This window comes from Montipora capricornis, chromosome 9 (genome assembly GCF_036669925.1).
Source record: "Montipora capricornis isolate CH-2021 chromosome 9, ASM3666992v2, whole genome shotgun sequence".
Taxonomy (NCBI): Eukaryota; Metazoa; Cnidaria; class Anthozoa; order Scleractinia; family Acroporidae; genus Montipora; species Montipora capricornis.
The window spans coordinates 34685504-34702857 of NC_090891.1; the positions used below are offsets into that span (position 1 = coordinate 34685504).

General features: G+C 38.1%; 1 protein-coding gene across 2 annotated transcripts; it reads right to left on the reverse strand.

The window, feature by feature from the left end:
• Positions 1-697: 697 nt before the first annotated feature.
• On the reverse strand, positions 698-16960 carry LOC138015974 (SLAIN motif-containing protein 2-like). Of its 2 annotated transcripts, none has more exons than XM_068863121.1 (16): positions 16599-16960; positions 15807-15955; positions 14965-15066; positions 13911-14054; positions 12523-12564; positions 11975-12115; positions 9448-9495; positions 9214-9315; positions 8793-8849; positions 8329-8379; positions 6788-6892; positions 6424-6483; positions 5769-5861; positions 5100-5141; positions 3821-4019; positions 698-2932 (listed from the first exon to the last, which is right to left on the reverse strand). In XM_068863121.1, exons 1-16 carry the CDS (start codon positions 16832-16834, stop codon positions 2857-2859), a joined length of 1647 nt encoding a protein of 548 aa, XP_068719222.1. In that variant the 5' UTR covers positions 16835-16960; the 3' UTR covers positions 698-2856. The 2 variants fall into 2 exon arrangements, with proteins under 2 accessions (XP_068719222.1, XP_068719223.1); XM_068863122.1 differs by having other exon boundaries at positions 14965-15063; positions 16599-16932.
• Positions 16961-17354: the final 394 nt, after the last annotated feature.

Genomic DNA, 17354 nt, shown 5'->3' on the forward strand with positions numbered 1-17354 from the left:
AAAAACACGGCAAAGACGAAAGACCGAAGAATAAAGTGAATATGAAAGTGAAAAATGTGCGAAACCTGTTGAGTTCGTTACAAAGTGCGTTCAAAGTGCCTCAAGGCTTATTACACCAAAAGACCATTGCTTTTGTAACATCACAGCCTTCTCTTTCTCTTAATTTCAAGTTTTTCTTTGGATAATCACAACAATCGTGCACGAGAACCGAAGATAAAGACGACTAATGCCTCAGGCGGGCTCAGTCTTCGCATTCAGCCCTAATTTGGAAATGCAACTGTCGCAATGCAAGTTAAGCTGTGCCTTGAACACGACATAAGTAATTGAAGATGATTTGTCAGTCAAACGAGATCGCTACTCCTCTGTGATAATTTGTGCAAGAAAAAAGCCCCTAACAGCAATGTATCCATTTTATAAAATGTTATCTGCCTGTCCACTTTTCTCGATATGGAAATATCGTTTGAGAGTCCTCTCTCTGTTTTGCTATTTGTTGATCGCCACCAGCCTTGATTGTCAATCGTGCTAAACAAAAACAGGGCGTGGCGTGACACCTTTCATTGTGTGTCCTTGTGTTCAGTCACAGTACAAAAGTCAAATCTCCACACATCATAAACAAAGGGAAGAGGGGAGGTGGAAGGGAAAAAACCGGGAGGGAGAAGGGTAGAGAGGGAAATGATGACAGAGCATAAAAGGGCGCTTTGGATTTATTATTTTTGTTATTGTGAAATTCTTACACTTTTTCAAGTTGTTAATTGGCAGATTACGCAATTGGGAATCCTTATGTGATATAAGGCCAGATTGCCACCATCATTTTGATGCTAGCGGGACTTCAAACGCGATGTTTGACGAGTTAGCCGAAAGGTCTCTGATGAGTCCCTTGGCAGGGATGAAACATACGTATGTAAGGCTAGCCACACAATTATCCATTGTGAAATTAAACTTTTTCAAGTTTTTATATATTTACTTCAAAAATTCCTTTTGTAGGTGATCTATTTTCAATAAGAATGCCCTGCACGTAAAATTAACAGTTAAATATGTTTTCTTAAAACGCAACATATTCATGCAGTCAGATAAAAGATAAAATAAATGTACCAAGCCCTATGGTCCTTAATTTAAACGTTACCATAGCTTCTGGTCTTTTTTCTTATCTTACACTTTTCCAGTACACGATTTTTTTAGCAGTCACTTACATGTTATTCAAATCAATTACATTTTAAAAAAAGAAAAAAAACAAACAACAACAAATGCCACAAATTATACACCCACTAAGGGTGCACTCTTTCCTTATGAACAATTCTTTTGATTCTTCCTTCAGTCTTAGAACCTGGGAGAATATTGGTTTCCAGGGGAATTTTCACAATGGTTTTCGCGGAGGTGGCTGACTTCTCATTGATGCTTCTAGTAAAACGGTGTCTTCATTGTGTTTATTACGTCGTTTAGCAGGGGCAGAATGAACAGAGTGCTATTTCGTTCCTACCATAGTTAATGCTTGGAGATGGTTACGAACTCAACAAGTCCCTTTGATTCATGTTTTTGTCCGTACTTTTGGCTTTGACCCTGCACAAAACACACCTTTTTTCGAGAAGATAACCAATCAAATCCTTCGATTAAATTATGCGCAAGTAATTTGCAAAACCGTGCGAACCCAAAACAAACGACTGTGCAGGGTCACGATCCATTCAACATCGACTGCGTCAAAAATTTGTTCTCGCTTCTGAAGGTTTTAAGGTTTCATAACCAGTTCCTCGATTAACTATGTTCATACCAAAAAAGAAACGGGTCTACTTCCGCATATTCTAAATGATCTCCATACGGAATATTCATCCACAAATGGGCGAAAATATTTACCATCATAATAAATAAGCTGACTAAAAAGAGAGTAAAAGGGATATCAAAGGGTCTAAAGGTACTATAAGGCACGCAAAAAAATCCAATAAAAATTCTCCGCTCTTTGAAAATCAAAGTTAGAAGATTTATTCGAACGAGGGAGGTTGGCATCCACTTATCCGTTTTGAATGACGATTTTGAACCCAAAGACAAAAAATATTCTATAAAATGATAATTCTCACGCCGTTTAAAAAGAAATGTTAAAAGGAAATAACAATGAACAACACTGTGTTTTATGTTATTGTTTGTTATGGGCATTAAAAGCAAAAATAGTAGGTTTAAATTCCTCGTAGATAAACGAAGTCGCGATAAAATAACTTAAATTTAAAATCTAACCAGATTATTTCGTTTCTATTTTTCCCCAGGCTACAGTCTTATTGTACCAATTGCACAAGGCAGATCTGGTAAAGTTTGCTCACTCCATTCACCGCCCAAAATAGCGTGACAATTTGTTCATAACTATCACCAGACAGCACTGCGAAGTGTCTCTACTCCAGCGATCATATTTGTAGGATACTTGGACATGGGTGACAGTGCAGTTTCGGCTGATCCACCGACACTTGCCGCTAAATTCTATGCATCTGAAGACAGCACAAGTAAAACAAAGTTCACTTTACGGCAAACATGTCCATTTGAAAGATTTGACGGGACACGTGATCAGTTGCAGATTATTTTCAATGAAATATCTCCTTTCAGGCAATTCCGTTGTAGGATGTGCCTCAACGAACGCGTGACCAGCAGTTCCCAATCATCCCACTACATGGTAAAGCAGCTGGGAAGGTTCTTCAAGGCTTTAGATAATTAATTACCTTATCAAAATAAGCCTAGAGGTGTGACGTGTTAGTCTGCAGTTATCCTACCGTCCCACGCACCGTAGATGCAGATGAAGATGCACCGGGCTAAGATGAAATTAATTATGTTCACTCCAGCCATAATTGTCATAAGCTTCTCTTGACCCACTCGATGGTATTAATAGAATCCCTCACTCCAACTATCACCCTCATTAAACCTAGCTGGACTGACTCCCCTTGGTGTTGGAACTCTCCTGAAAATAAAAGAATGGTAAATTAATCAATTAACAAGATATTGGTATAAATGTGATAACTAATGTTTGAATCTCAAAACTTCACGAATGTGGCTATTATGACTAGCGACCAAGACGAGAACGACACTAATGGGTCCTTTGCAGGTTAGTGATCACATGGTACAAAAACCGCCATACTGGGACGCAAATTGCCCACTGGGACATCTAAAACAAAGAAAATGTAAATTATCTTGCTTTGTTCAAGATGTCCCAGTGCGCAATTTGCGTTCCAGTATGGCGGTTTTTGTACCATGTGATCACTAACATGCAAAGGGCCCATTCCATTAGTCGATTGCGAAAAGCCAAATCTATTGCTTAGTTAATTGCTGAAATTCATTTAACTGTTGATTTATTTTAAATCGTCATAAATTCACATATCAGGCTCTCAAAAAAGCAAACGTATTCGATCTGGCTGACAATATTCTAGATGAACAAGTCTGTTACGATGCAGTTGACCTTCAACGAACAAAATCACCAGCTCATAGACTCCCAACACCAGGAGAAAAATTACATAAATTATTCTTTAAATGCAGAAATAATTAACAATTAAGGGAGGGTAAAGCGACAAGCTGAATAGACCGAATGCATAAATGACGGCCAAAAAAATATATTATTTTGTTTGTGTGCTAAGCCTCGTTTGCATGGACAAAATCCAAAACAAATGTTGCTTGAGAGCGAGGCTAGTGAGTCTGATTAGCAAATAAGTAAAAGAATACATTTTTAGCCGCCATTTATGCATTCGGTTTGTTAAGTTGAACGGACCAGATCTCGCTGGCACTTTGTTTGTCTTTCTTTCTGGGGTCTCTTGGTGCTTTGAGAAGGCAGATTACACTCTCTTTAAATTCCTACCTTGGTGCCGCCAGTTGACCTGTTCTGGGCGTGGGTTTCCTGGGAACTGGTGACTGCCTCCCAACCAGGGATGAATTTGAAAAACCTTTATTATGTGTCGGGGCCTGGGGGAGACTGCGCCTGCGCACATCAATATCATCCTCCGTTTTCGAGGGAGCGGGCTCACGCCTTCTGACTTGATTTGGTTCGCGTCTTCTCACTAAGTTGAAAAAAATGTATCGGTTTTATTACCAAAAATGTAGTTTCCATTAGACATTTTTGTAATCAGAAGGCCACTTGGAATAACATCTCCATAATTGTACACGGCTCAGAAATTGTTCAGTAAAAGTTAATTTTAACAAACAGTTTTATTTTCAGTCATCGATATCCTTTGTGTGCGACACGAATCACTGTATCGCTTAGGATTGGCACATTTCGCAGTTTGCAGTTTCTGTTTACAACAGGATGTCAACTATCGTCGAAAAAGATTAACAGTAATAAGAGACGAGATCACTATTTGTATTTTTCATGTTGCTAAAAGTGCCGGGGAGTTTATAATTTATGAGTATTGAAAGTTAAGAGTGAATAACCCCTTTTAGCGCTCTCTGCATTATTTATTGTCTTCGGACACAAATGTTTTAGCTTTAACATTTGTCAATGTTTGAAAATCATCATCATCATTATCATATCTTTATTTACCCTCGGATTTTAGAGCAGCTTGGTGTAATATCTGCAAGCATCTACCCTCCCAACCATGATACACCACAGAGGACAGATCACAACACCGGGAACTACATGCCCTACTCTTAGCGAATTGTGTGTTGGTTCGTTTACGTTGCACAGGGTTATTGTTCGTTAGGGTTGTGGTTGGTTCACAATCAGTAATGGCCGAACAAATAAACAATTCAAACTTCAACATTTAATCGAAAAACGTTCCATCGAGTACAGGTAAACATTACAGACTTCAAAGACTTCGTGCTCGGGCAAAACTAAGTGCGCTTGCGCCACACAGTTACAAAGACCAACCAATATCTTCGGAATAGTTCTTAAGGTTTATCGTCCTCACCCGAGGAAACTACGGCAGAATTTAACCATTTGCAGATGTCATTACAAAGATAGCACTTTCTCCTCCGTTATTTTAAGATCCTCAGTGTTGGTCCGCCGGACGGAGTCGAACTCACGGCCACCTGCATGTATTTATCGGGAACCTATTTTAATCATGAAATTGAACTTGAATATGGGTAAAGTCGTTGTTCACTCTTAACCCTAAACGCTTATTCTCATTTCAAAGAATATTAACCTGCTGTTACTATGGGAATGTGTTCGTCTCGCTGCAAAGAACCTGGTGAGGAATAAAAGTTAGAATGAGATTATAGCCAATGGGGCGCTTCACAGTCGTCTGTACGTGGCCTGGTCAAGGGGCCTGACCTAGAAATGACAGCGAGGATGGCGGTGACCATGAAATGATTCAGACTTCACTGCTGTGCTCTATGTAAATTGTGTTTTAATGTCACCGGGTCTGTCTTTAATAGGTAGAGCGAAGAGGCTTTTATTACAAGGTCAACGACAGCCCTGCTATAATTAATAGGCCAAGACCTTCTTGAGATACAAAAACAAGATTCAGTCAGCTTCAAAAATATTTTTCCAGAGATGAAAAGAGCGACTTAAAGCATGCTAGTTCAAGCGGAAACTGCTACTGGACGTAAATTACGAGATAAGGTTTGCACAGGAGGAAGCCGACTGAGGCTTTTTCTTTCAGGCAGACTCTAATTAGGTTCTATAGACACCATTATTTGTAAATTTTAGTTTTAAAGTCATTCAGATCCCTTGCCTCGCTTATCCAAGTTCTCGCGATTCCAAATAGTACACGCCTCGGCTCTTCTTCCACGTGTTTAAGAGCTTTCATTTGTTATGATGTGATTCCTAGTTCGTTTGTTTAACGTTGAGTGTTACAAGCATATTAACTCACTATTAAGATCCTCTGAATAAGAGGTACTAGCGGGGGAAGCCACTCGTCTCCTTGGTTGAACATCTTTGTACTCCTCTTCATGGTCAACCATTCCTGATTGATTATACGTTTTAAAAAAAAGAAACTAATCATAGAGAGGTGCTCTTACCTAGGTCACACAACAAAAATGTTGCGAAACAACTATGACTTTGATAGAGTGATATCCCTTAGAAGACACCTAGGCAAAGTTTCAGGGGAAAACTCCCACCATAAGATACCTTGAATACACTGAGTTACATGTATCATCATCTGTTTGCCATCAGATAGTTGCAGGAACGGAAAGATTGCGTTTACCATTTACCTTACAAGTATGAGGCATAGGAGGCAGTGTGGCCCAGTGGTTAGGGCGCTTGCTTTGAGATCCGGAGATCCCGGGTTCAAGAGCCGCTCTGACCACTTCGTTGAATTTGTTCCCAGCTGCACTTGTAAATAGCCAACTGGTTTGCCTCCGGCCAGTTGGGGTTCTTATTAGTTGTTGTTGTGTTCTGTTGTTTCGTTAATTGTGTTTCATTGGCCCTGAAAAGCCCCTGTGGGGAGTGGTCAATTAAGTATGTATTGATAATAAGCTTTTCTTATACACGTTTCAGGACAAACTAACAATTCCAACGCAAATTACCGTAACCAACTGCAACTGGCTGCCTGGGTTTTGGAGTTCCTCCTCTTCTCTTAAGTGGACCTGCAAGCAATTAAATGGTAAACATCAAGGGATCGTTTAACTTATTCCTTCACGTTTTTCACCCAGTCTATACAGTACATTTCTTTATTTACTATTTATTTTCATTTCAAAGCATGTAGGAAGGTCGTCTACGAAGCGAGGTACAAGATGGAGTACCTGACTCAGGTTGAACAACACAGAGACGTGTTTACAAACCACTTGAAGCCCTGCATAATCAACTGAAAAACTCGTACAAGAGTTCTCTAATTAAACCCTATGCCTAAAATGCTAAAATAAGCATACATGTAAAGAGCAACACCATTACCTCGGACTACAAGGTCTTCGTTGTCTTGAGATAATAGCACACGTCTTTGCAGTATGTCTTGCGGTATGTCGTCAACAACGTTGTCATCTAAATACGAAGCTGCATCTGTTAAAAGCAATAAACGTTTTAAGTGACTGAAGCGAAATAGTTCTACAGCATATAAATAACTAATGCTTCAAAAAAATGTCTGAAAATGAAGGAGCCCTGCTATTCAAATTTGACACTAGGAATGAGTGAAAGACGGAACATAAAATATTGGTCGTGTAACCACTATTGCACTCTCTTCTCCAGCGTCTTCCAGATTGTAAGAAACCAACAATAATCTATACACTTGACGACCTGATCACGTACGACAGACTGTTCCACTCTAACCTAAATTGCAGAGTTCGTGTTCCCTTTGGGCCACTTACAATGTATCACCTCTTCGTGAATGAATGATCTTCACTTAATTAAGATTGGAAAAAAAAACACGAAAATTTGGTTTTATCATTCGAGCTGGTGAAGGTGAGTTAAATACAGTAAGAAAGAGTTGCGAGGTGAAGTTTCAAACGTTAAGAATTCGTCAAAGCAAATTAAAGAAAAAGTAGTGTTGCTGTTGCAGAGAAGAAAGGAAAGGAACTTTATTTAAGTGTCTACTCGTTCTAGCACTGGAACGCAAATTAGCGACACTGTAAACTGAAATTAACAATTAACGCAAATCAAGACTGCAGAAGAGGGGCAATAGAGTATTTTCACTTGACGCCACGGCGGCTATGTTGGAGAAGTGAAACAAAGAAACAGCGGCCATGTCGGAAAAATGAAATTTTCTTTTGGAAACTAAACTACATTTTTATGAAAATTCTTCCTTTTGTTTTAGTATGAAAACACGACAGCTGGTCACATGACCGAACACACTCTATAGACCAAATTGGCTGACTCAATATTTCCATATCATTTAAATGTGAATGCTACAATATTGGGAAGATATCTGTTTACAAACATTGCTTTTGTTATTCAAATGTACCAACCACAGGAATAAAAGACCCTTCGTTTCAACAGCCAATGAGGCTCTGGTTGGCACATTAATGACAATAGGTGACGTCAACGATATCTTCCCTATAATGCAAAAACAATACACAAAGAATCTTCAGGAGATTTCAATACGCCACTTTCAAAAATACCATAATACTCTTTGCCTGACCTCCAAAATTTTCACTAAGCATAACGTTTTCAGTTTCTCTTCGGACTTACAATGGTTCCGAGAAAAAATAAAAACTTTTGGAGAGCAAACAAAGGATATTATGGTATTTTTTAAAGTGGCCTATTCAGTACATTACACTGGGCTAGCCGATTTGGTCTATGCTTTTCAGCATGAACACCACTAATCCCGAGTTTAAACACCAAAACACAAGTACTTCCCGAATATGTATGTGTGTATGTATGCAATGTAAACTTTACTTTGATGCAGTTAATGTACCTGTACATGTGGACAGTAAAATGTGGGTCAACATATGGGTATCCCTGTGAATTATTCACTTTACAAGCTATTGTAACAAACCCACCAAATGATGTTCGAGCACGTGGTGATTCACCTCTTCTTCTTATGGGACTTCCTGCAATGAGTACATTGCAAAAACATCACTAGATTTGAACTACTTACAGTACAAGGCTATAAATTATATTAAAAAAAGTAAAATCCAAACGTTTTGGACACTATGTCATCACCAGGGTAAAAAAGCACCATCAGCAACCTGCATATTTTTTTATCCTTAGGTACATATACGTAATTCGCAATAGGAAATGTTTTGCAACATAGAAGTGAATTTGTCTATTTCAAGCTAGGCTTCCATTGTTGAATCATTAGGCCTTCAAGGAAATCTGTACTGATGAAAAGATTTGGCCATGTACGTACCATAATTATGCACCAACGAAAGGAATGTGAAGTATTCCCGCAGAGCTCAAAGGCAAGTTCAGAGTCATTACATGTGTTGGAATGAAATCCAAACCTAAACCTTTTTCACCTTACCTGTTCCAACTGGTTGTCGAGGTGATTGACTTCCAGGCCCTCGTCGCCGTAAGGGACCTGTGATAAAATTATATAGCATACTGTAATTCACTATCATCCTCGATAATCTATTAAGTACTTAAATGTAACTGTTATCCAATAATTTAATTCACAAAATTGCCAAGATGTAATTTTAGAATTATACATGTATGTAAATCAAGGACAGAGATTGTTCCCACACTGTATCCAATGATGTGAGTGTGTGCTAAAACAAAAAACATATTAATAAATGTACATATACATACTGTAATACTCAACATCAGATTTCTAGCATTTACAGAGAGGGGTTACAAAACAAAAGTAAGGGATGTTTTTTAATTAACTTCTTTAAGTTGCAAAATGTACTTGACAAAACAGGAGTGGAAGCTTCTACTACATGTACCTTTAGCGACAAGGTCTTCATTGTCTTGACAAAAAGGAACACGTTGTTGCAGTCTGTCTTGTGGCACTATGTTGTTATTATCATTGCTATCAGCTGCTGCATCTGTTGCCAGTTAAATAACAATTTAGGTCAGCAAAACTGCATGCACAAAAAGTTCAATTGCTGGAAGGAGCCATTTTCATTTTCAAAAAGTAATGACGGGTACCATGGCAAAATGATTGTATTAAATCTCACCAAGTGACAATCTTGGTTGCGGAGATGGTCCCCTTCTTCTGAGTGGACCTGTAACATGATTAATTTACAGTAATTTTAAGAAACCCACACACTAACAGGCGTGATTTTAAGAGCATTACTGAACCACGAAACAGCAAAAAAAAAAACAAAACAAAACACCATGTATGACCCTACCATATACACATGTATATTGAATACATGTAATAACAGTCTGTTACTGACAAAGGTTGGATTTGAGATTAAATATCATTTTACACCAGTAGACCTAATTAAACAACCATTTCGACCTGTTGTACGTTCTTATAGCTACGTGAGAGTCCCTAACAGTGGCACTATATTCAACAATCTGTCTCACTAAGGATTTGTATGCTTGTTCTTTGGTTTAGGCCAAGCAATAATTGCAAGTGCAGAGATTGTGTCATATTGCTGTTTCGGTGTTTTGGTGTTTCGCTTTTTTAAAGGGAAACCAAAGGAAGTGTTTTCTTAGTGCATTTTTCATAATTCTGCAGAATTCATCCTCAAGCGCCAAGGGCTAAACTGTGTTTTGGCTTCCATCAAACAAACTTCCAACACCAACTACAGATGACGAAATTAACTGATGAGTGACTAACCCACCCATCAGCATCTTCGGTTCCCACAGTACATTTTGTATATTTAAACTCGATGCTGATTGAAAGCGATCGATGGAATCTGTACAAACTAATCTTTTTACTGAGAAGAATTTCCAAAAACATATAATAGTGCTCGAGCTGTGAACTAAACAAAAACTCCAATTTACTTTCCGGAGACGGAGTCAATCTTCCCGGCTATGTTCAGGAATTTGATTGATGGAAGCCAAAACGCAGTTTGACGCTTAGCGCTTGGTGGTAAGATTCCCCAGAATTATGAAAAACAAAGTAATGCATTGCTCCACGAATGAAGTGGGCCCCTGTTTGAGAGTAAAATCGTTTGGTGTTAGTTAGATTCTCACTCTCAGGATTGAAAGGGTCAAGAATATAGTTAAATTCCTAGAAAACTATGGCACATTGAAGCCATCAACTTCGCAGTTATTTCTTTGTAATTGTTTAATGATAACCATGAGGTTGTGATGTTATGTGTGTTGGTGCTAAAAATATGATGCACACAAGATGGCTCATCACACAAAAACGTTTCCTTTGTGCTATGGACTATTCTTAAATGCAAGGTTTCATTGACAGTGATGTCTAATATTACACCCAAAACAAGCCAAAAAAATGATGCAATGTCAATAGCAGATAAAAAAATTAATCAGTGCATAGTCAATTTTCAGAGCCTTTTTTCCTAAAAAAAATTAATAAGATTACCGGAAACTTTTGTGTTGCCAGTTGTGCATGAAAAACCCATGAGTGTTATCCATGACAAAAAAAAGGTGAAATCACACACAGACACTAAGGTACTCCTTCCTTCACAATCTTATTGTTACATATATTCAGTAAACTAAATGGTGAGAAAAAGTACAGTTAATAATACATTCTATATTTATGCTGTCCCCATAATTTGTGTGATGTACCCTATGTTGTCTATACACCTTATTCCAAAATGGCCACCATTTAAATATTCTTTTGTTTTTATTCAAAAAACTTCCATGTCATTACCACCTTAAACATTTTTAGTCTATCATCTTTAAGTTATTATAAATTTCTAGTGTATTGTGTTTTTTTTTTAATTTCTTTTCTTTTATGTGGTTATTGACAAATAAACTGAATGAATGAATGAATGAAAAAAATAATTTTCACAAAAGAGAACAAAGTCTACCCATGCTTGATTTTAAGCACTGCATATGGTCCTGCAGTTTTGTCCAGTGGCAATTATGTGTTTTACCACAATTGCTTGTAATCTCGCAATCTGATTAGCTAATTTGCCATTGTCAATTTACAATTTTTATCATTGTCTCATCAATTTGTCAAGAATGTAATTGCCAATCAGGAATGCTCATTTTGGAAAATAAACCAATCATAATTATTACGAGAAAGTTATAGACAACGCTTGCTCTTTCATTGTGTCATGATTTTGGTCACGCTCTGAAATAAAGACTTTCTTTGGCATTGAATATTGTGGTAAAAAACAAATTGAAAGTGGTTCTGAGTGAGCGTCATCTGTACTCTTATCAACAACGATATTCGTCATCACAGTGGTCAAAATCTGGAGATAGGACGTAGCTCTTTACAACCTCTAATTTCAGTGGATCCCTTTAGGATGGAGCTCCATTGTTTTTAGAGTTAGGGTCCCTTGTTTCTTTTATATCGTTCTTTGTGACCATTGTTTTCTGAACCAATCCCAAGAGCTGTTGCAATAGCTACGTACTGACCCAAAATTTGTTGTGGACTTTCGAGGCTGCGCCTCACGAGTCCACAACATTTTGACCACTGCGATGATGAATATTGTTGTCAACTGATAAGAGTACAGACAATGCTGAACCACTTTCGATGAGTTAAACATAGCATTCTTTTTTGTTAACAAATAAAATTGACCAGCAAGAAGTATACAAAACATTTGGTTGCATTGTTACCTCTTACAACAAGACTGGAGTCTTCATGGCTTGGTGAGTTAAAAGTAGCAGCAGGAGGAACACGTCTCTGTGGAGTACCCACAATGCTATCTTCATTATCACTGTCATCACCAACATCATTGTTCACTGGAGTTAGACTTGCTGCAAAATAAGGTCTATATCAGACTGCTCAAACAAGATTTCCAGAAATTACATAGAGTGGAACCCCATTAATACGACCAACTTCGGGCTATGGAAAAATTTTTTCGTATTAACAGGGTAGTCGTATTAAAGGGGTTCTTTAGATAAGAAGATGACTGACTGAGCTATTTTGCAGGTCAGAATAAAGTGGCTGTAATAACAAGGTGGTTGTATTAACAGGGTGGCCGCAAGGTGAGGTTCCACTGTGCACTGTAAATGTAGACGACTACCAACAGAACAATGAATTAAAAAATCACTTTGGCACATGAGCAAGGCAAATTAGAATTAAACAATTATACTGCAAGCTTGCTTCAATCTTGTTACCAACATGCTGTACTGCCATAGACAGTGCAATGTGCAATCCTTACTTGTCATTGGTGCCGGAGGAGCTCCTCGTCTTCTAAGTGGTCCTACACGTAAAATGTACACAGAAAGGATTGGAAAAATATAAATCATACACTATTAACTTTACTATGGAGTATTCAAGACAAGCACTTTAAAAGGAAATATAGATTTCTCACAATTAATTTTAAATAAAAGTATAATGAAGTACATGTATAAGTAATTATATAATCATGGGTTAGAAATTAACTAAAAAATCCAGTCGCAATTTAATTGCGACAAGATACGAAAATTTAGTCGCAATTTCGCAACTGTATTGGCCGCAATTTCGAGCCCTGATAATAATAAGAAGGCAGACCTCAGACACAGATCAGACTAGCAATCCATTCACATTCTCTTACAGTTTACTTACAATACATAGTATTTGATAATTGCTTGATTAAAATTATTAAGTTTCAGGTTCACCTTTGTGATTAACCCATTGACTCCCAAGCCCGCCTGAACTAATATAAGAACCCACACACTTGTTGTAAAGGGCATGTAGTTCCCGGTGTTGTGGTCTTTCTGGTCTGGATAGGGTAGGGTGGAGCACCTCACATAGGACCTCGAGTCCTGTTCGTGCTCCTTCCCTCTGGGCAGGTTTGCCTGGAGCCCCTGGGAGTCAACGGGTTAATGTTCACAAAATCTTCTCAAGATGTTCTCACAGACACTGTATTAAGGCACATCTTCCATGTCAAACCATTTCCCAGGGCCCCTCCACTTCCTCCCCATCTCCCCCCAAAAAAGTAAAAACATACAAGTATAAAATTTAGAAAACATAATTTTTTCTTCCGGAAGATTGAAACAACAAGATGTCAATGATTCCGGATAGAATGTAAGCCTCTTGGATACTTGAAATGCACTGTGCTTTTCTTTACGATTTTTCACCTATCAATCAAGACCCAAAATGCTGGGAAATGCACTTTCTGCCCCGGCTTACACCCATCCTATGCGTCCTCTGCACTCAAAACCCCCAAATTTCAAAACAAAAATAGCTTGAAATCTTTGTGTCCTCTCAGCTTTTCCTGGCCTGCTACGGCCCTGCATTTCCTAAGGAAAAACTGTGGCCAAAATAGGTGCCATTAACTGTGCACAGTACATGCATCATTGAGTGGTGTCAGTTAAACAGGCTGCTACACAAGACTGGAATATAAACTGTACAATTTTTAACTAAATGTTCATGTATTTACTGTAAAAGAAAACTGCAAGATAAGCTATAAACTCTTGTTTGCTTGAGAGTATACATAGGAGAGCAAACGTTTTGCTGTAGTGTTGATTACAGTATGCAGTTTGAGGGTAGTTCATGTTTGCTTTATTATGAGTATACAGTACAGTAACATTTTAATGTTTGTTTCTAGCTTATTTTACTGGATACCTTTTACAACCAGATCTGAATCATCCTGGGTGGTCATAGCTGCAAAGGGGACACGTCTCCGAGGTTTGACTTGAATGACTTCATTGCCATCACTGTCATCTTCACAATCATTACCCCTCAGTTGCATCGAACTTTTGACTAAATCTGTAGTTTAATATGGATAGTAGTTATAGATTTAGAATGATAGTTACAGTTAGGCAGTTATACAGTGTAGTTATAGATAGATGTTGTACATTTTGTAAACATGAAATATAGCAGAAGATTGTATGCTTTTTAACAAGTCGATTTAAGAATTGGCTAATGGAGATTACAAGTAAGAAAAAAAGTACAAATTTCCACATAACAGGCTTTTGGAAGGGCTAATGCTCGAAACATCAGCTTTGCAATCTCTAACCATAATCATTATGGCAAACAAAAGGAACTACTCTCTTCAAGAATACTCACTTTCCTATGGGTCTGACTAAAATCTGAAGCCAGTTTAGATTTAGCAGCCTTTAGGGACAAAATAATTATTATTTAATATTCATATTGGTTTATCATGCATTCTCTCTAAAAATGTCTGCTTGTCAATAATGATCAGCTACCAGAACATGGCTTGATACACGTAGCTCTCAGTGATAGAGCAGACTGTATTGCACAGCACAATCACATGGTGACCATGGTGTTTGAATCCCATTCAAGGCTTGATCTTTTTGGCTTCTACACATCTGCTTCAGTTGTTCCATACTGCAATGATCTTTGATTTGGAAAATTCTAATCATTCTGTTAGACTAAATGACAGTTGCTTTCCTTCACTATATTATACAGCTGCAATAAATTTCTTCTTTGCTGTTTTAATACAATGTACTTCTCTGTATTAATATTTATTGATTCAATATTTTTTTTCTCATAGAGCAATGTATTTAGGAAGCTACTAAATTGGTAATGTTGCTGGAGTGATTCCTAAAATATTTGACAAAAGTATACAAGCAATTGGCCAGTCAATTGGCATGCCCATTTTTTGGGTAAATAATAATTTTAAAGTGGTATAATATCAAAAGAAAAAGGGACTGACCATCTTCTTGACTGGAGAATTCTGAGTTATGTGCAGTATAATAATTATTGTTCACATGGTGGCCATCCACAGATGCATGTGGAGGAGACCTAGAGACAGCTTCTGAACAAAAAAATACATGTATGATCATACAGTACTATTATTTTAGCATTAAAAATGCTGTATAACAAGGGTATGAACAGTATAACTGGACAGCTCATTTATCTCTAATGTAGGTAGAACCTGTATACCTGCCTGGATTCCTCCTTATCAAAAAAAGATAAGTAACAATGATTAATAGTGCACCCTGAGCCTCTTGCAATAATTCTTGGGTTTCACTCATGTGATGAACAGTGATAATTTTCAACGAAAACAAAAGAAAACGTTTGCATAAAAATAGAGTTCAATTCCCAGAGGATTGGATTGGGATTCCAACATGGCCACCGTTTCCTTGTTTGGGGACTCCAACATGGAGGCCGTGACATCATGTTAAAACCAAGAATATAGTTGCAGCCCAAGTGTGCTACAAAAGTACAAATGTAGAATTCAATGCAAGATGCAGCATGCAAGACACCTCTACAATCAATCATTTGTTTGAAAAGTAGAGTGGATCTCAAGGGATTGCATGGGCCTACATGTACTAAAAAATACTAAAGATGCAGTTTCCCCTCAAATAATTTAGCCCAAACAGAAAAATTTGAGTTTGATAAATTTTCAAAATAACCACCTAGTGTGTTTTGGAGCCAGCTTAGTTTAGCTGCATGGAACTGTATGACAAAATCCTCTACATGTTCCGTACCGTACATCTGCACAAAATTTTACAATCTTGCAAATTATTTAATTTCAAGGAACTAAATGCTCACCTTCCTGTGCAGCAATTGACTCTAGTTTTGCCAGCAAGGAGCCTCTGACCTTATTTAGTTCTGGTACATCTAAGCTATCTTTCAAATACTTGTACGGACTGACACTTTTCTGTTCTGCAGATGGAGGGTGTTTTGGAGACACATACAACCTGAGAAAGAGAAGTTTTTTTCAGATTTAGGAGGGCTTTTGGTCCAGCCTAGTAACACCATCTGAGATTTGCTGTGAGAATGTCACATGGGTTCTTAGATTAAAAAACCCCTTCATCCCCATAATTCTCCATTACTAAGCATAACCCAATAAGTACTTATTACACCTTACATGTACTTAGTAGAAGCTTAAAAAGTAATCTTGATTCTTTCATAAATTAACACCAAAGAAGCAAGTCAGTGTGATACAGTCAGTCCTAAAGAACTCGCATTGTAGCACGTGTACATGCAGTTAGGGCTTATTCACGTACATATACGTTAACACCGCATCTGCAAGTCGAGAATATCTACAAAGGAATTCGAACAAAATCTTGTCTTTTTTTAATTCGCTCGCAACGTTGCTACATGTAGGTATCGATTTAATTTTCCTTCTTTGGATGGTTGTGACCTCATGTTTTCCGAATTCCTTTAGTTCAAGCGGCTCAGTAGATTTAGTATACATGTAAGTAATGTGAAATCGAGCAGTGCCGACCATTTTTAAAACACTAAAAATTATTAAACATAATTATCCGGCACCTTTACGAGTACGTAGTGGACGTTGCGAGCACTTTTAAAGAGCTAAGAAAACAGAGCACTGTTACTTGCCAAGTGTCCTCCTCTTCTTCAGCCACTGCATTTAAATCGAGAAGAGGGACATCATCCAAACTTAGCTTGACTTTTACCATACTATCTTCTCCCACAACCCTACCGTTGTTAGAAGTCTTTCGACTGGAGGTAAATTCAGTGTTTTTCAGTTGAGCATTTTGCTCCTCCAAACGCTTGACCATTTCCTGCAATCGCTTGATATCTGAGCCAGCAGATTTACGCGATTCGGCGTTCATGTTACTCCCGTGATGTGAACCCTGGCAGTCCAAAGATGTCAAAGATTTTTATATCGTGAGGAACGTTTTGATTTCGTGTTCGATTATCTACAAAAGAGCCCCCGTTCATTGCGCTCAGAAGATATTTAATTTCATGGTGAAATACGTTATATTAGCTTACACATAAAAGTACGCCTCCTTCCCAGGCTCCCTATCTCTGCCGCAGATAGTGTGATTTGCATAGAAACGAGCTTTATGGGATATGTATGTGGATAATTAATTATCACTCTGGTTTTGTCACGAGACAGTGATGCGACCGCGCGTGGGCAAGTCAGGAAATGCAGTAAGCGTTAGCGGACGTGTACGTTAGCGGCTTAAGAAACTTGTGCATGCGCATACCAAATGCTAAAAATACAGGATAAAGATCGAAACCCGTAGCGGTATCTCCGGACGCATTGCCAGAGCGTCGTAGCAGGGCGATTCACCCCGAGATTTCGGCCCGTTCTTATCGGAGCAAGCTTTCAAACAGAGGCCCAGAGGC

Bases quoted from the DNA above. Each gene is read 5' to 3' on its own strand.
- LOC138015974 (XM_068863121.1), bottom strand. From the start codon at position 16,834: ATGAACGCCGAATCGCGTAAATCTGCTGGCTCAGATATCAAGCGATTG. The intron at 9,316-9,447 runs GTGAGATTTAAT...AACTGGCAACAG, and splicing joins GCAACCAAGATTGTCACTTG to ATGCAGCAGCTGATAGCAAT. The intron at 8,850-9,213 runs GTACATGTAGTA...ATTTTATCACAG, and splicing joins TGAAGACCTTGTCGCTAAAG to GTCCCTTACGGCGACGAGGG.